This window comes from Podarcis gaigeae (genome assembly GCF_964106915.1).
Source record: "Podarcis gaigeae genome assembly, chromosome: 1".
NCBI lineage: Eukaryota > Metazoa > Chordata > Lepidosauria > Squamata > Lacertidae > Podarcis > Podarcis gaigeae.
The window spans coordinates 62,097,715-62,119,390 of record NC_139678.1 but is presented as its reverse complement, the minus strand read 5'-3'; the positions used below and the strand labels follow the sequence as shown (position 1 = coordinate 62,119,390).

Genomic DNA, 21,676 nt, shown 5'->3' with positions numbered 1-21,676 from the left:
CCAGAGGAAGCAACGCTTGATCAGGCCGGCCTTAAACAACCAGTCAAGAGATCGTGGGATCACCAGGAACAGCGCATGCGGAAGTGAGTATTAAGTAGGAAACACGGGTAGTGGGTTGGGTTCTCTAAACCACAGCAACCAAAATTCTTTAACTCTTCCTTTTCCCTTCAAATCTAAATTTTCTATTTTTTTCCTCATCTAAAAATTGCCTTCTCCTCCTTTCTGTCCCCTTGATTTCAACACCAGCCCTAGCCCTTCGGAGTATGCCCAGGCAAAAGTTGTGTGTGACTTCTTTCATTTCCCTTCTACAGTCTATATGCTGACCTATTCCTTCGGAGTTTTGCCCAGAAAAAAGGTCGTGCTTTTTCTTCTGTACTGAAAACTATAACTCCCAGGTGCAGCCGCACCTCTGCCATGGCGATCTTTGTTAGAGATGACCTGTGAGCAGAGAAAGCAAGGGCACCTGATTCCTTTCCTTCTTTGTCATTTCTGAGTCCCAATCTGGCAGTGCGCTACGCAAGCGTCCAGTAGGGAACTCTCAGGTTAGATTGTAAGAGGCAGGAGGTTGCTGTGGGCTCCCTGGCTGAGAAATGACCAAAGGGGGGGGTTGAGATCGCTGACCGCACTGTTAGCTTAGTAGCCAGGAAAGGCCAACAGCTGTACCAGCCTAGTAAGTCAGGCCAGACGAACGGCGGTGTGTCACAGTACTAATTCTCGGAGTTGTCCAAATTGAGTCTACTGTGGGTTATTTATTGTGTTTCCTGAAAAGTGGGGATAAAATCCCGGCTGCAGTATAAAAGTAAAAGCTAGCGCTATTAAAATTCTTAAAATGGGTGCACCTCAATCAAAAGAAATGAACCTGCAGACTCCTGATGGGAAAGAAGCCCAGTTGGTGCTTATTTCTGGCCTGGACTCTGACAGTCCCCTTCAATTTGTGTTTAAGAAACATTTTTCCAGTGTTTAAATTGTACTTAGGTAACATCCAGCAGCTGCTTATCTTAAATGTGCCATCTAAAATAAAAATGCAAGCTTGCTCCAAAATTTTAAATCTAAGAAAGCCATGTTGGGCCTTATCAATCTTAAACAAGACAAAAATGAGAATGAAGTGTTTGTTATTTGTTATGTTATGTTATGTTAAAATCTACGAAAGCATATATATATATATATATATATTTGCTTTCGTAGAGGTAATATATATATATGCAGGTTTTGGTGTCCTCGGGTGTCTTCCCGTGTAAAAGTTGGGGTGTCTAGGCGACGTTTCGACGAGGTCTCACTCGTCATCTTCAGGCTGGTGCTTTCGGCTTCTTGTTACTGGAACAGAGCGGGATCTCAATGTTTGAGTTCCTATAAATACTGTAGAGGGGGTGTGGTGTCTAGCCTCCAATGTTCTGGGCAGAGAGGAAGTTCCCAGGCTAGTGTGCCTTTTCTTCTTTTGTTCCTTAATTACTTGAGAGATACCTTGAGTGATTTCTTGAGTGATATCCTGAGTACCACTTAGGTGGGTCATTAGGTGTGGATTAGTTGCTAAAGTCTTTGTGTCTTGACCTCTTGAACTTTGTGAAGAGTTTTCCTGAGAAGATGGCTGTATTGCACTTAGTTGTGCTTTGGCTTGGCTTCGTGTATAGGGGCGAGCTGTGGTTTTGTGGCTTGTGTCAGCCAGATCTGTGTAGGGATTGCAGGGGGGTGCAGCATCCGGAGGTGCCACCATGGATTGGCTACTGGATGGTGTCAGTAATTCATCTGTGGAGAGGGTCTGGGTTTGGGTCTGGTGTGGTTGATTGGTGTTGGCGTTCTGTGTGCCTCTGGATCTGGTGTCAGTTTTTGTGGAGAGGGCTAATTTCCAGATGTCTGGCAAGCGGGATGTGTCGTCACGCTTGTTCATGTTGTGAGGGTGTTTCTCTATCTCGATGGCTTCCATGATTATTCTCTTGTGGTGATGTTCCGTGTTAAAGAGCAATTTGGAATCTGCAAAATTAATTTCGTGTCCTGTTTCTTTCATGTGTTGGAAAAGAGAGGAAGTTTTTTCTTCTTTTTTGACGGCATTCTTGTGTTCTGCGATACGTGCATTTATTCGTCTGTTTGTTTGTCCAATGTACGTGGCTGGGCAGACTTTGCAGGGTATTTCATAGATCCCTTGGTTTTCCAACTGGATTTTATCCTTGGGGTTTCTGAGGATATTGGCTATTTTTTGGTTGGTGATCCCGCTCTGTTCCAGTAACAATTGAGATCCAGTAACAATTGAGATCCCGCTCTGTTCCAGTAACAAGAAGCCAAAAGCACCAGCCTGAAGATGACGAGTGAGACCTCGTCGAAACGTCGCCTAGACACCCCAACTTTTACACGGGAAGACACCCGAGGACACCAAAACCTGCATTCCTGTACCCGTGAAAATCTACGAAAGCATATATATATATATATATATATATATATATATATATATATATATATAAATACCGTAAATGTTTGTTATTTGAGAGAGGCTCAAAAGAGTCTTCCTCCTTGTATGTACTTCATTAAGCATATGCCTATGAAAGTATGGTCTTCCTTCTAAGAAAAATATCTGAGTCCAGTTTTAACTTTGATTTGGTTGGACAGAAGAGTTATTGTAAGGCTCCTGATATCAGTCTCTATAAGACTTCCTGGCCTCTTTTCTTAGAAAATGCCCCCCCCCCTTATTTCATTCTGTCTCTTTCAGGGGGTTTTTCTTCTTACTTCTGTGCCAGGTAATTTTACACCCAAGTAAGCTTCCTTTAAAGGAAACTGCAAAAGGGGGAGGCATAGATTACTATTCCTCTGCAAATTCAGATTAGGCTTACTATTCCTCTGCAAGTTCAGGAAAAATTGTCACTTTTGTATTCCTTTTAAATCAAATCTATGGCTGTTTTAACTATGCTTTATAAGAGATCCTCTCCCTATCTTAGGAAATCATTTGTCTAGGAACTTGCACGTCTAAGGAAGTAAACTCAAACGTCTAAGGAAGTAAACTCAAACTAGTCTCAAGATCTGCTAAAAGGGTTCTGTATAAAGTTGGGTACTTTTATTTTCCTCTTCCTTAGTACATGATAGGCGCATGGCTTGTGGTCTCTTCCCCAGTTGTGTCTGTGTACATAAGTATGTGCGTGTTTCTGGTAGTACAAATCTTGCTATGAACCCTGTATTTTAGGGTTGGACTAGATGACCCCAGGTCCCTTTCAACTTTCCCAATTTTTGGCTGATGAGTTGAAATTTAGCCCAGATTTGCTCTTTGTTTTTTAAAGGTGAGAGGTGAAAGCCGTGATGTTTTGAAGCAGAACTGGTGATATCAGGCATTTAAGTGATTACAGTGTTTATCATTTTGTCTATTATTTACAAAAATCAGACTTAAAAGTCTACTCAAAGTTTAAGCACATACAAATTCATATAATCAAGTAGAGTAGCCTTGACCAATCCTGTAAATAAAGGGCAGGAAAATTTTGTCTGCAAATGGTAAGGCTGAAATGACAGAATGTTAAAAATCTTATGAAGTCTGACTCTCTGGCCATTTTTTCCCCATATATAAGGGCGTGGCAGATTGTTCCGCGAATGGCCAGAGGGATATTAGCCCTTTCCTGTACACAAAGGAAGCAGTCCCTTTTGCTTCGGCTACAATTGCTAACTTTATTGAATACTTTAATTGCTCAGTTTCTCTTTTTTGTTTAAAAATCTAACCCTATTTTTAAAATCTACTCCATACCCTTCCCTTCCCTTATTCAAATGGTAATTTAGCCAAAGGATTCAACATTTTCAATAGTATATAAGGTTTGCTGAGACATGAACTCTGCACATGCACAGAGGCTAAAAAAAAGAGAGAGAGAGAGAGAGAGAGAGGAAGGAAGGAGGGGGGGAAAAGGGGGGAGAGGAGGTTTGCAGAGCGTGTGCTTGCAGGGAGAAACCTATCCAAATTTCCTTATGTAAAACTTGGAACCATTGAGGGAAATCACCCTTAATGTGTCTTTTGCTCCAAGGGCTACTTAATCAAGAGGTTGCCAAGTTTCAAATCTAACATGCCAAATTCTTTTCACAGGTAAATATCAAAGCACTCCCACTGTGAGTTCCTCTCTTGAGTAGTTTGCCTCCCCAATGGGATTTAAATTTTATAACAGGTTTTTTTTGTGTGTGTGTGTATGCCTATGCATTTTAGGAACAGCATTTCCTGACTGACTTCTCACATGAAATAATTTTCCCTTTTAACAGGATATGTGAACCCCATTAACAAAGTGTTTGTCCCTTCTTTTCTCCCACAGCACGAATGATAATGAGGGGATGCAAACAGTGATTTAAATACTCTATAAAAAGTAATTGCATTTGTATTTCTTTTCGTCTTTCTTCCCTTAAAGCCAAACAGTCACTTTCTTTCTGTTCAGCAAAACAAGTCTGAATCCCTGCTATATTAGTTTATTTCCCTCTATCTCTTTGTGGCTTTGACACTTTTTTAGGTTACAAATAATCTGTTCATTTATTAATCAGTTTTTCATTGGGTTGTTAGAATGCCAAAACAGATTACTTCAGGTTACTTCAGGTTTCTTTAAAAAATTGTGTGTCTTAGCATTTATTTTTTGGTTCCTCATAGGTCAGTGTGTGTGTGTGTGTGTGTGTGTGTGTGTGTGTGACTTTGGGGACATGTCCATCACATGTTGAAAGTCATTTTCATCAAGTTCTACTTATCAGATAGCACATGCTGAATTTTAAGCCTTTTCCCATTGTTTTCCCATTTTTTAGTCCAGTAGTAATCTGTGTTGTTTTGATAATATCTTTGTATTATTTAATAACAATTCTTTTCTGAATCTGATGCCTTTCTTGTATTGTTTATAGTTCTCTTTCTCTACATGTGGAGTAATTTTTTACTTTATATGAAAAAAAAACCTAAATGAAGGAAAGCAAACAAACTTAGCAGATAATAACAGTAATTATATGAAAATGTGATAATAATAAAATAAGTAAAATGCTTAACGTGCTAAGATACCTCAAGGAGATTGGGGGGGGGGCTTTTGCCCCTTCTTTTTCTAACTCTTTTAAGTCCCCCAAACCCTGCCCCTTACAGGATGTCACTTCTACAGATGTGCTACTACAGACCTATGATGAAAAAGCTTCGCCACCACCTGCAGCAACAGACACCAAAGTTTTCAAAGTGCCCACAGCTATCTCTTTCAAAAGATATAGACTGACGGGGGAGTGGGGCTGACAAAGGGGGGAGGAGTTGAATTGCAAGGACATTTTCTCACTTTCGAACCTCAAGAATGTGCTCCAGCATTGAGAATATACATGCATAGAAGATCACAATTGTCTCAAGATAAGCAACTGATATTTAATTAGTTTTTTTTGTATTATGTATTATTACGTAGGAATGTTGAAATGTGTCTGACAGTGTGTTATTTCCACAAAGGGGGGGGGCTATTTTTGTGTGTAATTGTTTTTATGTTTAATGTCTTATTCCTTACACCCCAGTGGAGGATTCTCATACATTTTATGCGTTCTAATAGCTCACACTATTGTGTAGTCCAATGTTTAGATCAATTTATAACCACATTTCATTGTCCCACCTGGCACTATGCCAACCTTCCCTACCCATTTTAAAATGTGCTAAAACTCATTTTACCAAGGAGAAGCTTCAGGATCCATGAAAGCCCAAATAACAAGAAAAGTGTATATGCCTTTATTTAGCAGGAATGATCCATTATAGAGTTAAATTGACTTATTTGGACAAGTGCCCTTTTTAAGAATGGTTTTCTTTTAACAAGATTGGTTTGAAGAGTTGAGAACCATGAGGCAATACAAATTCAAATTGGACTCAGTTTGAATTGGGCAAGTGTATCCAGGCTGCAATTAGCTTTTTGGTCCTTTAAGTGCAAGTGAGCAACTTCCCATGAGTGCAAGACCACAGCCTAAAATAAAATCCCATAGAAAGGCCAAGGCAAAGACATCTCTCTCATGATATGTCCAAACCTGTGGCAGCTATGGTGAATGCCAGGCGACATGGTTAAATGAAAGCCCCGAGGGGATTCAACAGACAGGATGTGTTGCTGTAGCACTATGCCAGTGTGAGACCACAGAAGAGCTAGCTTGACACCTGAGAAACACACAAAAATGGTGAAGGACGAAACACCAACTGCATTTTTCAGTCAGTAGTGGACCTTCCTGCTAAATGTAAAGCATAGCCACTATTGAGAAAATGTTTCTCCCAAGAGCTAGAATGCCACAAGTAATTTAGTAACAGAATGCAACATATGTTATTTTTATATGATATATTTATACAAAGGCATCCATTTACAACATACAATGTTATTATTTGTGGGGCAAAATTTTTTAAGAAAAATTCTAGCCCCAAAGGGGGGATAATGTGATAGGAATTTTATGGTCTTAGATATATGGCAACGTTCATAACCACACGTACATAGATCAGCACAGGAAAGCCAACCTGGAACCATTTTGATTCCTAAACTGAGCAAATGTTTCTCTGCATGGTCAAAATGGAAAAGTCTCCCCATTGTCTCTTTCCTCACAAATCCTGTCTTAAGGACACATTTAAGATACAAGGTGTGAGCCTGTGACCTGGCTCAGGAAATAAGTATTTTACCACTACAAAAGAATGGCCAGGCTCCCCAGGAAATCCAATCAAGTAACCTGCCAGACAGGAGATAAACAAGGACAAGAGAAAAACAACATTTAAATTTCTGTGATGTAGGTGGGATGTATCTGAGGGGTGGTCTTAGGTTACACCCCTTCTGTGATGTATGCATAATGTTTCTGGGGATGGGCTTGATCTACAGGGTGGCAATTTCAATAGTCTTTATAAGGCCTTGCAGGCCATTGTTCTAGGTCCTCTTCCTCTCCTGCGTGTGAGGGGAGCACCCTGTTGCAACAGATCAATAAAGATCAAGCTTACTAGCTGCTTTGCTTCTCAATATTCTCTGGTTGGCCTCTGTTATTTTCTCCTACCAATAGGGAACCTATGTAAGGACTCTATATGGGCTCTTGGATACCCCATAAGGGAAAAGGGCATATTTTTATTTACAACAGATGGCGACCACGCACGAAGGGACTTTTGGTTACCCGGATTCTGGAAGCGAGGAAGGACTGGTTATCCAGCGCGCACCAGGCAGTTTGCCAGGAGGAATAGCCAGTCTTCCATCGATCCCAGGGTCTGGAAATAACTGGAGGTTCAGCGGGGCTAACCAGAGGAAGCAACGCTTGATCAGGCCGGCCTTAAACAACCAGTCAAGAGATCGTGGGATCACCAGGAACAGCGCATGCGGAAGTGAGTATTAAGTAGGAAACACGGGTAGTGGGTTGGGTTCTCTAAACCACAGCAACCAAAATTCTTTAACTCTTCCTTTTCCCTTCAAATCTAAATTTTCTATTTTTTTCCTCATCTAAAAATTGCCTTCTCCTCCTTTCTGTCCCCTTGATTTCAACACCAGCCCTAGCCCTTCGGAGTATGCCCAGGCAAAAGTTGTGTGTGACTTCTTTCATTTCCCTTCTACAGTCTATATGCTGACCTATTCCTTCGGAGTTTTGCCCAGAAAAAAGGTCGTGCTTTTTCTTCTGTACTGAAAACTATAACTCCCAGGTGCAGCCGCACCTCTGCCATGGCGATCTTTGTTAGAGATGACCTGTGAGCAGAGAAAGCAAGGGCACCTGATTCCTTTCCTTCTTTGTCATTTCTGAGTCCCAATCTGGCAGTGCGCTACGCAAGCGTCCAGTAGGGAACTCTCAGGTTAGATTGTAAGAGGCAGGAGGTTGCTGTGGGCTCCCTGGCTGAGAAATGACCAAAGGGGGGGGGTTGAGATCGCTGACCGCACTGTTAGCTTAGTAGCCAGGAAAGGCCAACAGCTGTACCAGCCTAGTAAGTCAGGCCAGACGAACGGCGGTGTGTCACAGTACTAATTCTCGGAGTTGTCCAAATTGAGTCTACTGTGGGTTATTTATTGTGTTTCCTGAAAAGTGGGGATAAAATCCCGGCTGCAGCATAAAAGTAAAAGCTAGCGCTATTAAAATTTTTATTTACAACAATATCTTCTCAGGAATAAATCCCATGGTGTTCAGTGAGACCAATTCTCAGTTAAGAACTACAGTACTAAGCTGATTCTGCTGCTGTCTGTAATGACTCACACTTCTATAATTTGGCACACTTATTTAAAATGATTTCTATTGAAATCAGGGAGACTGTATTCCTAAAGAACATGGTAAAAAATAGAGGGTTGCTTTGTTTCACTAAATCTGCAGCGATTTCTCAGTTTGCACTTTTTTGGGGGGTGATTTCATAATTTCAGGTGAAAAGAAATCAAGTTATAAAAAGCTGATGAGATGATAGAAGGAATCTATGTTCACCCATATAGAATTTTCAACATAGAGCACATGTCTAGAATAGGTTCTAATGGCACACAAAAGCTCTGAGAGCTTTCTTCATCAGAAAAAATTATTAGTAATAGAAGGATAGTTTATAGGGTGTTTTTCATTGACAGTGTACTGAATAGAGCAGTAAAGAATATAGAAAATTTGCTCTACTTATTGGGCATGGGTGCAATCAAGCACATTTCCGTAAGTCACAAAGGACATGCCCCTCCAACAGGGAACAAATTACACCAGCTCTGGGACACTGGAAATGTCTTTTTTTTCCCATTGCACTCAGTGGAGTGTCCTCCTGAGGAGGTATGAATAGCAAAATTCAAAGCCTGCCCCTACTTGCAGGATCACAGGGCTCATTTTTATTTTTTTTATTTTATTTATTGGATATATATATACTGCCCTATATCCGGAGGTCACAGGGTGGTTCACAAAATAAAAATAAAAATGGTCCTGACTTTGGATTGTACAGCCAAGCAAAAAAGTACTTGTTGAGGATCAAGCTTTAGTAAAAAGAATCTTTTTGTGCTCCTCAACCCAAATGGGACTGAACTCCAGTGAACATGGTGGGTTGTACTTAAGCGTATCCAGGATTGCTGTAATACTGTTGTGTGCACACCAACCTCCAAGCAATGAGAGATTACAGGCAGGGGCATAGGAAGGGGGTGTGTGGAGGGTGTGATCCACCCCAGGTGCCACCTCCTGGGCGGGGATCACCATAACAATCACCCTTGTGGGCGGCCCGCCCCGCCCCGGGTGCACGGCATGTTCGCCGCTTTGGCCAGCTATTCTATTGATTCCAGGAGTTCCAGAGCTTACCCAGTGTTGGTTTCCTTGGAATGAAGGTCAATGTACATATGGTTATATGGATATATGGTGGGAAGGTTCGCTGCATTAAACTTTAACAGATCTTGCCTACCCATCAGGTTCCTAGATCTCGTCCCAAAAGGCATAACTTTGGATTCAGTATATAAAAAGACAACCTAGCTTTCACTACAGTCGTACCTTGGATCCCGAACGCCTTGGTACTTGGATGTTTTGGCTCCTGTATGCTGCAAACCCAGAAATGAGTGTTCCAGTTTGTGAACGTTCTTTGGAACCCAAATGTCCTGCAGCCAATCAGAAGCCACACTTTGTTTCCAAATGTTTTGGAAGTCGAACGGACTTCCAGAACAGATTCTGTTAGACTTTGGAGGTACCACTGTATCAGCCAAAACACAGAGACCACATTGGCCTATTGTTCTCCATCCCAGGATGATGCAGCATCTAGTCAGGTGAGGTGGGAAAAGGCTCACCCATTTGTCTCTATGGCAAGAGGGCAACCGCTTTGGCCATGTAAATGGCAGTACTTAACTGGCCAGCTAGGGGCATTATCTTATAACTTGACTGACTGGTTCAGCTTCTTCTTCTACTAGTTTCCAAACCTCAAAGATACAGGATCACAGATATGTAAGGGATCTATGGATAGCATCCATATTGACCCCCACAAACATATAACAATACTTTCAAGAAAAACTAGGAAATAGACATAGATAATCAGACAGGATATTTTTCTACTCAGAGGTCAACTCCAATGTAATTTGGCATAGTAAAATGTCCCAAATTTCACTCAATTTATTCATTTCCCAACATTTATATACCACTTGTGTATATAAATATAGCCAAGTGTGTTCTGCCAGAAGAACAGCACTTTAATCTGCTTCCCAGAATCAGTTTTTGCTTGGGGGAAAGAAGGACTTTTTAAACCCCAGTTAATTAGTTCTTAAACAGAAACTAATGAATTGACACAGGCAATCTTAGCGAATAATTTTCTGCTTCAAGCCATGTTCAGACAAACTCCTGAACACACATCTAAACTGAAGTGTGAAGTTCTGATGATGATGATGATGATGATGAAGATGATGATTAATTATACCCTGCCCATCTGACTGGGTTGGCCCAGCCACTCTGGGCGGCTTCCAGCATATATAAAAACATAATAAAACCTTAAACCTTAAAAAGCTTCCCTATACAGGGCTTCCCAAATGCTTACAAGGCACGTTTCCAAGTAAAACTACTTGCACATGACATCAAGCTATCACAGATTAACCTAACACAAAATCCAGATTACATCTTGGTTACAAGCACAAGGCAAAGATAAAATTCATGAAAAGCATGCAACTCAAACAGGTGAGTCAATCCACAGACTTTACATCAAATAACATACATGCAAGTTGTTGTTAAGAAATGACATTTTAAAAGACATTCTGGAACACCTCTACCCTGTTATAGATAGGAATGTGAGGTTCTGCATCTCAAATCCAAATGAAAATCCATGAGGTAGAAGATGAATGTTTTGCATGCATAAGGCAGGCATGTGGGTATCATTTGCCAGGCTGATATTGTACTTCCTTCCCGGCTTCACTAGCTACAACTAACACGTGCTGTTGTACAGCTTGTACCATTGGGGGAAGGTGAAATCTGCAGTTTTCTGGGCACTGCTACAAGCCCTATAATTCCTGATCACTGGCCATGCAAGCTGAGGTTCATGGGAGTTGGAGTCCAACATAATCTGGAGGCTAACAGGTTCCCAGGCCCTGTTGTGCCCATTTACTAAGTAAAACGGAAGGGAAATAATTCTGTAACTTTATAAGTACACAGAAGATTTTCACCATCTCTGTGAAAGGAAATCTCTGGTGGGATGATTTATTTACAAAAAATAAAATGGAAATAAAAAGCAATCCAGCCTCTTAAATGAAAGATTTAAAGTATGGTTGACCAGAAACTGAAGAGTCTTGCTCTTCATTTCACAATTTTTGAACTTCTGTAACGGAGTCATTTTTCATCCAATATTTTGAAAACTTATAAACCTCATGAAACTGATGTCAGTTTCAAGAAGCTGTATGGATTATATACAAACTATCACTTCTATGCTTAGAAAGGCTAGACTACTGGAAACACCTTAACTGTGACTTCACTTCCATGGCTATATAATATGTAACAGTGGGAAAGTGATAAATGAGAATAATTGAAAACATTGAAAACACAACTTTGCTAGATGTGTAAGAAGTCTGAATATAAATATAAGTGAAGTAAGTGTTAGTACACAGTGCTAGATAGTTTGAAGATTTAGAATTAACAGACTTCACCCTTTAAGAACATTTTCTTAGTGAAAAACTGCTGAAATCATTGACATTTCCGACAATGTATCACAGAAATCAAATTTGCCCTTTAGTTTTCCAAATCCCTTTGAATATGTATGGTGATAGGTAGTCATTTCTGCCCCCCAGCACAGGTTAGAATAATAAAACCATTGGGCCATATTCCCTTAATGTTACACTGCCTGTAAGCAAATACCTTTGCCAGCTCAAGTGACAAACTCACCTTAAAAATCAAATCCTTTTTCCCATAGCGAAGCTCCTTCAGTTGGGCTTGAATCTTTTTTGACTGCAAGCAGAGGATAATACATTAATCCTTTAAGTAATTTATATTTTAAAACCTGCAGAGGAAAATATATTAAAGTTCAGGTAATAGGACAGTATATCTGGGGTGGGGGGAGGTTTGGTAAAATTACAACTGTTGATGAAACGAGCTGTGTTTGCTACAGCTATGCTGGTCTTGCATACATTATGCACATAAAACAAAGGGCCAAATTTATCACTTTATAAAGAACATGGCAAGAACAACTGAGACATCAAGAATGAGATTGCTCTTAATACACATGTTGGCCTGGAACATGAGTGCAAAGTAAGCTAAGTCAGGTCAAGGAGACTTTGCCTTTCCCTCTTTCACCCTTAAGCTCTCTTTGGCTCTCAAAAATAGGTGATCAGAGAACCCTTCTGAACAACATGAGTTAGGGTGCAACAGAATGTCAAAGGGTGCAACAAATGTCAAACTACATTGCCCAAAATTGAGTGGAGCTACTTTTCATCATTCCGTTTAACTCACAAAATATGGATCTGCACCTCCCCCCCCACAACCCCCATGCTACTTTGTTTAGGATTATTTCCATTCTATCTCTATAATGATCTCTATAAATTGGTATAATCAATTAGGGCTTGGAGCTATCCAGACTTTTCACAATTTGTAGTGAGAAAAAAATCTGTTGGAAATTGTTTTTCATCACTTTTCATCTGCAAATAAACCACTCAGGATATTCTTGTTTGCAACCACATGAAGATGTGTAACACGAAGCAGCTTGCTTCCATGGGGATTTAGTCGTGTTTACCACACCATCACAGAGACACAAAATAAGTCTGCAAACCACTTTGGGAACAGCTGGAGCTGCTCTGACTAGGGCAGTGGTGGCCAAACTTGGCCCTCCAGCTGTTTTTGGACTACAGCTCCCATCATCCCTAGCTAACAGGACCACTGGTCAGGGATGATAGGAACTGTAGTCCCAAAACAGCTGGAGAGCCAAGTTTGGCCACCACTGGACTAGGCACACTCTGAGGTCCTGAGAAGTTGCTGAAAGGTTCCTGGTGGAAAGGTACTGGTTCTGGTCATGCCACGCCCCCCATACTCTTTAAATTGCTTTCCCCTGAATTTGCCAATTCTGTTAAAGTGCTTTAGTGGGCTGGGGGGGGGGGAGTGCTTTGAAGCATTGATGAGTGTAAACCCTATAAAGCTGCACACACAGTGACTTAATGCCAAGAGGAGCATTAGAGAAAGGACCTTGTAACCAAGGAGCTTGTAACCAAGGACATTGTAACCAAGTGGTAGCTCAATTCTATGCATATCTACTTGGATGTAAGGCATATGGAGTTCACAGAGACTTCTACCCTCGTAGCTTTGTATGGCATGGCATCCTAAATCAGACTACTGGATTATCTGCCCCATTAGTTTGTAATCTAACTAGAAGTTGCACTGCAAAGTCTCAAGGAGGTATTTCCTAGCCCTGCTGCATGTGATCTTTTAAGCTGGAAAAGCCAGGGTTTGAATTTGAACCTTAATCGTATGCATGGAAAGCATGTCATCTAACACTGAACTGCAGGCACTCATGAGACAGGATCATTTTTCATAATTAAACTCTGCAGATCAGAAACATGAAGTGAACTTCCTCCCTACATGCTGAACTTCGCTTTGTCTCTTGCAGAAATTTTATTCAGCCGGTTCTATTTCACAGGCTGCCTAGTGGCGTGATGGCAGATTGGAATCACAGGTATGAGACACTTCACTACAAGATAAAACTGAAAGCTTCCCCCCCCCCCTTTGGAACAATATTTAGAACACTGACTTCATGGTCTAGAGGGAGCAAAATCAACCTCAAAAAGAAAATGTTCATTGACAGCTACATGGCTACAGACCATTTTCTCTTGGCTTAAAAACCCTATTAAGCTGAGAGCGACATTAGTTAGTGAGGGCAACTTTGATCTTATCCATGCTACACTGCTGTCTTTAATGTCACACTGGCCAGTCTTGCCTGAACATGATCTATTTTTTTAAAAAAAAAAAAAAACAGAAACAAGAGCAGAAATCCTGCAACCCCACCCCATAGCTATTTATTTTAGATAATTAACTTACAAATTTTAAAGGTATTATCATTCATTCCAATTGCGAAACTGATGCTGAATTATCTGCTTTGTCATAATCAGACTCAAGCTGCTATTAATTTTTCAGTTTAATAATATTCAGTATATTGATAGCTCATTAATACTGAGTGAAACATTGGAAGCTGCGTTATACCAAGTCAGAAAGTCTGTGTATTGGTGTTATCTGCTCTGAATGCAAGTGCTTCTCCAGAGTCTAAAGGTTTCGCTTATTTCCTGCTTCCTGATCCTTTCAACGGGAGTAGCTAGGGAATGAACCATGGAAAGCTTGTGCTTTGCCACAGAGCTATGGTCCCTCCCTAAAAGAATTTAGGGCTATTGCCTAATTCTGTCAACCATGATCAGATGCAGGCCTACAAACAGGGCTGTTTCCAAACTATTTTGCAAATTAACATGCTGAGCGTTTTAGCTCATTGACTAAGTTCAATATAATGTGACAACATCAGAGTTACGCAAGCTGTTCCGAATCAGGGACCTATCTTTGGAATCATCAAGATTCCATATGTTTAAGTTATCTCATAGGAACATAGGAAACTGCCTTTCACTCAGCAAAGTCACAGATCTATCTGTCTAGCTCAATACACTACACTGATTAGAAGCAAATCTACAGGGCTTCAGACAGGTGTCTTACTAGCGATACCATGCCTGGGATGGGCCAGAGTGCCAAGATCAGCGCAGTGCCAATGCACTGGCAGAGCCAACCTGGCAATGTAGCACCCTGCTTGTGGTTAACGCTTAGCTGGAATGAAATATTCAACGCAGCAATAGAGAAATTAAAATAATAATTTATTTGTCAGACAAATAAATGAGAGGCACAGTGGTATGGTTACCAAGCTCTGGCCTGGCCTCCTGCCATTCTGGCCAGCACTTATATTTCCTTAATCCAGCCCCCTTGCTCCTCCTGTGGCTGCCTCTGTCCAATCAGCCTGGTTGAAATTCCTATTGGCTGTTTGCTAGAACCAATCACAAAAGATACACCCACTTCCTTCTGTCCTTTTATGGAACACAAAGAGCTATATATTCTTCCATCTATAAATGACAAATAAGTAGTAATATATCTTACATGTGTCTCAACAAGGAATCTTAATTACCAGCTCACCTCTTGCCCTCCTTGCCCTATTGCCTTCCAAAACAGATAGTTAATCTTGAATTTTTATCTTCAACAGATGTCAAGGATCTTGAGTTCACATCAACATTGAAAGATCTCCTTCATTTGAAGGTTTCTAAACAAAAAGCCTGACAACTATATATCAGGAGTGCTCTATGGCGTCTCCTGTCTGGCAGGGGGGCTAGGCTGGTGGCTGACTTAATTTCAGGATAGTTAAAACTCTTACAACTATATGAAATAAGAATCTAGCATTTCTTAAATCCTTTGCATAATTACATTTAAGCCAATATATTTAATACATTATCATAGGTAGCCTTTTAAAAGGAATAAGGCCTTTGTAAAGTAAAAAAGGAACTCAGTAAAAAAAACAGCTTCAAAAGAAGCCTCTTCAGTTTACACCCCTCCTTTCACCCCTCCTTTCCAGCCAGTTGCTTTCCCATTAGCTCTTCCCAACATTTATTGCCCTTTAACTCTCTCAGTTTAAAAAAAGAAACAGCTTTAAAAGATTTCCTTAAAATGCTCTCTTTTTCTGCCAGCTAGATGCCTCTCCATTGCTCTTGGCCTTTTTAACCTTAGGAAGAAGATATGGCTCATTTTACTGGGAGGCACATGGTATCATTTTATTATTTACTCATTCCTAATTATGTGTATCTCTGCTTTTTTATCTTCTGTAACATGTAGGATCAGTGTCCGCTCTCAGCCTGTAATTTCCTTTTTTACGACTTTGAGAATTGTTTTCTGCTATAAATCAGGGGGCCCCTTGTCTAGGAGGAAAAAACATTGCCAAGGCCTTTTAGGCAGCTGGTCTTTTGCCTGGCATGAAACATTTGAAAATCTTTAACATACAGGCCCTGATTGAAATATATAAGCTTTGATAAAAAATGCAGGCTTATGATTAGATGCCTCAGCAATCTTGCTGGTGTATCTGTCCTGCACGGACCTCATTACCACCTCACCCTTTCCCATCCTGGTAGGCAGCAGTGACATAGGCCTCTGGAGGTTATAATGAGTGACACTGTGGCATCCCATGGCCTGATTTGGGGATAGGAAGCCTTCTTACACCAATCCAATTCCTTGGTCCATCAAGCTTAGAATTGTCTACAATGACTGGCAGTCGGTCTTTAACATCCCTACTTGGAGATCTCTGGGATTTAACCCTGAACGTTTTACATGCAGAAGATGTCTTCTATCACTGAGCTATGGTTGCTGTTTTTAAGTGAAGAATGCATTACAGGTTCTGTTATATTAGGTAAACCCACAGCAAGGCAGGTTTATTATTAACAAACCTTCCTTTATAAAATGTATTTCTCTTATAAAGCTGCTCAGTGAACAATTCTAGAAGCTTGTCAACTCACAAAGATCTATGGGCAAAAAATACTCAGGGGCGCAGATTTAATATGAGGCATCGGGAAGTAATATTCCCTGTTTACCATTTAAATGTAAACTCTCGTGTTACATTATTCACAGTTGTGTAGCAAATATTAAAATGTGCATAAACATCATGCAAAACAAACAGAAAAGGAACAGTTGTAAAGTAACAGTGCAGATCAAAATATGATGTTCCCAAATGAAATGTTATGGAGTTACAGAAGAAAACCACTGATGTTGGCTGCATCCACACAACTAAAATGATTCACAATTTAGATTAAAAAAGAAAATGGTGATTAATATGATGACAAAGAGGTGAGCATTCCTTCTTGCCACATTGTGTATATTGAAAAAATTATTCAAATAATTGGCTAAAGATGTATTCAAGGAATCATGTTGTACCCTCTGGAAAAGGATATCCATATCTATATATCCTAATAGTTTCATTTAGGGCTGCATTGAAAAAGCAGCCCTTTCTGTTGGCTGCGAAATTGCCTTCCTGCATTTAACTCCCCCCCCCCCCTTTTTGAATGAGGACCTATGAACATGAATGAAGTTTTCTCACTGTTCATGGGGAGGCAGGGACACCTCTTATCTTCTGGCTTTTGTGTGTGGTTCTCAGTGCAATATGGGAAGATAAGAGAGTACATTTTCCAGTTGCCTAGGTGGGCCTTGTGTCTGTCAAGGACTGCATTCCCCCAAGAGTACGGTAATCTGTTAGGGGCTGCACACAGGCAGTGAGAAGGAACACAGCCAAAAATGGGCAGGGTTACCTCCTTTTCGCTCATATTTTCTGTCACCTGCTTCTGTGTCTTCCTTTCCTCCCTAATAGTGTATTGGGGTGAAACAGATAGCTCTTCCTATACCAAAGGGTTATTTCTGGTTCCTTGGTATGTCATCATTCATGGACAGATCAGCTATATACTTACCAACAATCTAGTGCATTAAAATATATATTAACAGTTTGTGGTTTTCATTCTATTATACTTAAAAGCAAAAATGAAGGGTGCAAGAGTACAAAAGGAATGAACAGACTTGAATAACCTGCAGTTAAAAGAAGCAAGGAAGATCAGGTGAGTCAGAAAAGACATGGACTTATTCCATTTTACATTCATAATGGGTTTTGACTAGGGGCGTAATCTGGTTTTTTTAAAGTCAAACATGGATAACGGTCTGCTTAAAATTAGTGCAAACCTGATCATGTAAATTAGGCTGAATTGCCTTCACCAATGATTTCCGCAAATGTAATTTATCTAATAAGTGTGCCACATGAACAGGAGAGTGATCACAAATTTAATAATTTGGATTTAATTACAGTTGTCCTCTGTGAAATGACAATTACGTTTGTTGACTGCATTGCTGTTAACACTCCCTGAACCTTCTCTTACTTTTTTTAAAGCATTGTGTTTTGATATTAATTTCTCAGTGCAGTATTGTCTTTTTAGAGCCTTGAAGAAAGAAAAATGTTCATTAAATATTCCCCCTAGTCAGCTGTACTAAGATATGCTAAAAAAAATATTAAATTGCTTAATCAATCAATTCATCCATTTATTAGCAAGACAGCCACCAAGCTCCCAACCCATTCTGTTGTACCTGACAGGGTACAAAACACATGGCACTGTTTGGGTTCATCAAGAATTCTACTCCTGAGGAACAGAGTAGGTGCCAAAGCTATTATTCTGCCAACAGTCATTCTTCTTTCAAGTATGATAGCAAGTGTGATAGCTTTGCATGATCCTGCTATGGCAACAGAATGAGGGGATGGCTCACCAGAAATGTACTGTAGCTACCACAAAACAAGCACAATCCTATTTGTGTTAAAATGTGGCACAAATATATTTTGATGGTAGAAAGGGTCTGCCCCTTTTGTCTCTGCATTGTGATTGCAAAGAGATTCACACTTTACCATAGCCAAACATGTTATTATGCTGGGAAAGCAGAAATTAAGATTTTAAAGAAATGTTCTACTTCTCACCCTGTGAAAAGTATAAAATTATCTGTTTGCACAAGAGAGGGGGTGACAGATTTCAAACAACCTTCTGCACATTTTGATTCTGCTGAAATCAACCGTTTTCAGCACAATAGTTTTTTTATCATGCTTTAACAATATATTGCTGCTGATCTCAGAAACATCTGGAGTGAGAGTCAAACTAAACCCGATGGCAGCAGATTGTGGTGCTTAGACACAGATCAGCCCCAGTCCAGTAGAAATATTAGGTGGTATATCTGTATCTTAAGTCAGAAGACAGGGGTTGTGAATTCATAGGCGGGAGGACAACTTCTCAGAAAATAAGGTGGGCCATTTTGAGGCCCCCCCCATCAGTCTATATTCTAAGCCAATCAGATGTGAACATGAGGAAAGTCACACATCTGTACTTGAAATTGCTCAATCGATGGTATGGACCTGCGAGGCACCAACTTGGAGCTCCTCAACCTTGTCAACACCATGCCTTGTCACCATCCTAATGACCAGCAGTACTGCTGCCACTTATGGGCACCACTGCCACTTCCTCCTTCCATGAACTGCTGCTTTGTGACACTCTGAAAAGCCTAAACTATGAGCCCAGATCACAGGTGCTGACTCAGATGCACAACCACTTTTGCATTGAAGTTTGTCTTCATTATAGCTGTTCACTCCACCAAATTCCTCAGATGCTCCTAAAACTCTATTTCTGGTGCTCAAGTGGTTCAAAGGAACTGAGGTGCCCTTTAACAATGACTCAGGGTGGCTGCTGTTTTAAAATGACAATGTGTCCTTTCTCAGATTTTCAACCCATGGCCTGCAGCTGCATATACAGCTACAGTGGTACCTTGGTTCTTAAACTTAATCCATTCCAGAAGTCCGTTCCAAAACCAAAGAGTTCCAAAATCAAGGCTCACTTTGCCATAGAAAGTAATGCAAAATGTATTAATCTGTTCCAGACTTTTAAAAACAACCCCTAAAACAGCAATTTAGCATGAATTTTACTATCTAATGAGATCATTGATCCATAAATTGAAAGCAGTAAACAATGTACTGCAGTCACACAATCAATCAATCAATCAGTAGCTGAACTGGGTTCCACAGAGTCACAAAAACAAAACAAAAGAGTCACAAAACAAAAACTCAAAATAAATAGCAAAAACTGACAGACCTCAGTAAAACACTCAAAACAGAAGCGTAGCACTCAAAATGGAGCACATTCGGCTTCCAAAAAAAAGTTCACAAACTGGAACACTTACTTCCAGGTTTGCAGTTGCGGGTTCCAAGTTGTTTGAGTACCAAGGCATTTGAGAACCAAGGTACCACTGTACTTCTGTGACATGTTAGCTGAGGTCTTTGCTGAAATTTCATCTGCTTGGGGACAGGGATGCTATCACAATATTGATGAGTGATACTCAGCCAAGTCCTACCTAAGTTATTTATGTTTATTAACTTGAATGGGTCTCCTCTCAATAGGACTAGCATTGACTACCACTCTCTGTTCGTAGAAATATTTTGCACATGTTTGACACAAGAGCTTCTGAATGTGAAACAAACTGAAAATTCTAGTGTACACATTCTATTCCCAGCATATACATATCATATGGCTTTTCTATAACCCATGTGTGTGAAAATATGAAGCATCATTAACATTGCAAGGTTTTTGAAACAGTGGTTGGGCTTCTTATTAGATTTGAAACATTGCTTAGGAGTTTTATTATATTGAATTATTCACAATATTTTCTATCTATTTCCCCTTTAAAGCAGATGAAATAGCAGAATTTTTATGATTGACTGCACAAATGACTTCAAGACTCTTATTCTTGAACACGTATTTGCATTATGAATGAACATGTAAGAATCTACTGTAGGTAACCAGACACTTTTGTGCACAGGATTGTCTTGACACTTGAACAGAATATTTTTTTTACTCCTGAAATAAATTTGTGCAGTGGCAGACTTGGGTATTATTGTTCCCTGTCCAAGGCCAAAAAGTTCCTCCACCTACTAGTCCTTGGGTTGCCTTCCCAAAGGTGGGTAAGGAGGCACCTGGCTTTGGGAAGGAGGCACGAGAGCTCAGCAGGGTCCCACAGCCCTCCCATCTTTTTTTCAAATCTGGGAAAGCGCTAACAAGGTTTTGGGAAGGTGGACTCTAGGACCCTGTCAGAGTCTCTTACCTCCTTTCCAAAGCCCAGCACCTCGCTTACTGGACTTTGAGATGACACCCCCTAGGCTCAGCACCCAATGAGTGCTCACCCTTGCACATCCCTAAATCCGCCCCTGATTTCAACAGGCTTCACCAATAAATCAATTCCTCCATTGGACTTGCTGGGGTCAGAACAAAACAAATCCTACTCACCTCTTCAGCATGAATGCCACAAAGCTTGCTTCCAGAAAGGAGTTTATTTTTCAGGCTTTTATTCTAAAGGGAGAAGAATAAATATATAGATATATATCACGAGCATGCATTAAATTATTAAGAAATCATCTAAATATTTTAGCATGGTATATGTAAATATATTTAGGATAGCAGTGAGGACAAAAATACATTAAGAATGAAGATAAATATATAAATAGCACAAGTAGTGTTTTCTCTTTCCTAGATGCCTGTGGAATTTACTTTTAAATAATCATTTGAGGAGACAGAAAAGCACACTTAAGTTTTCAAAAATAGACGGTCAATCAAGGTGGAAAGTATTTGTTTGGACTAGCCACAATATGGGCTAGAAAGGGTGATAAGTTATGGAAAGACACTTTCTCCCACTGTTGACTTAAATGAAGCAATTCTAGTTTTTGCTATGTATGGACTTTGTTCCTAGTTTTAGTGCATTTTCAGCACATGAAGGGGCTTGTCTGAATTCCCCCGATGTCTACACACATAAACGTCACTAGCTCAAGTGGAAGCTGCGTTGGCACAGGGCATAATCATGTGAAGCATCCTTGTCACAAGTCACCATGCTTCAAATTTGACTGGATACGAAACCATGTGGGACCTGCAAATACTGTTCAAGCAATTTAAGAACTGCCCCCACAGTCTTGTTACTTGGTAGCCGATTTAATATACAGATTCTGTAAACAGAGAGACTGAGTCTATTTTAATTCCATTCATCGTCATGCTAAGAATACAGTGAAGCGGACCAGAAGACTATCTTTGCTTATATGCAGGCACCAAACAAGCCACACATTTTAGTGTCTGTGAAAAATTTCCCAGATACTTTGCAACAAAAGCTGTACCAAGTCTTTTCACTCTTCCCCCACCTCCATTTTCTGCCCTCATTATTGCACAGAAACCCATTACTATCTATATTTCATTACATGTGGGATATTAAGAAGCCTCATGAAAAA

The 21,676-nt window shown here is 40.2% G+C and overlaps 1 protein-coding gene across 5 annotated transcripts in view; it reads right to left on the bottom strand.

The window, feature by feature from the left end:
* Window positions 1-21,676, bottom strand: part of LUZP2 (leucine zipper protein 2) — a 361,146-nt gene that overhangs the window by 98,775 nt on the left and 240,695 nt on the right. For all 5 annotated transcript variants that reach the window (XM_083751713.1, XM_083751712.1, XM_083751711.1 and 2 more), the window contains 2 exons: window positions 20,691-20,753; window positions 11,728-11,790 (listed from right to left, as the gene is read on the bottom strand). In XM_083751713.1, coding sequence (XP_083607839.1) covers window positions 11,728-11,790; window positions 20,691-20,753 — 126 coding nt within the window. The remainder of the gene's footprint in view (window positions 1-11,727; window positions 11,791-20,690; window positions 20,754-21,676) is intronic.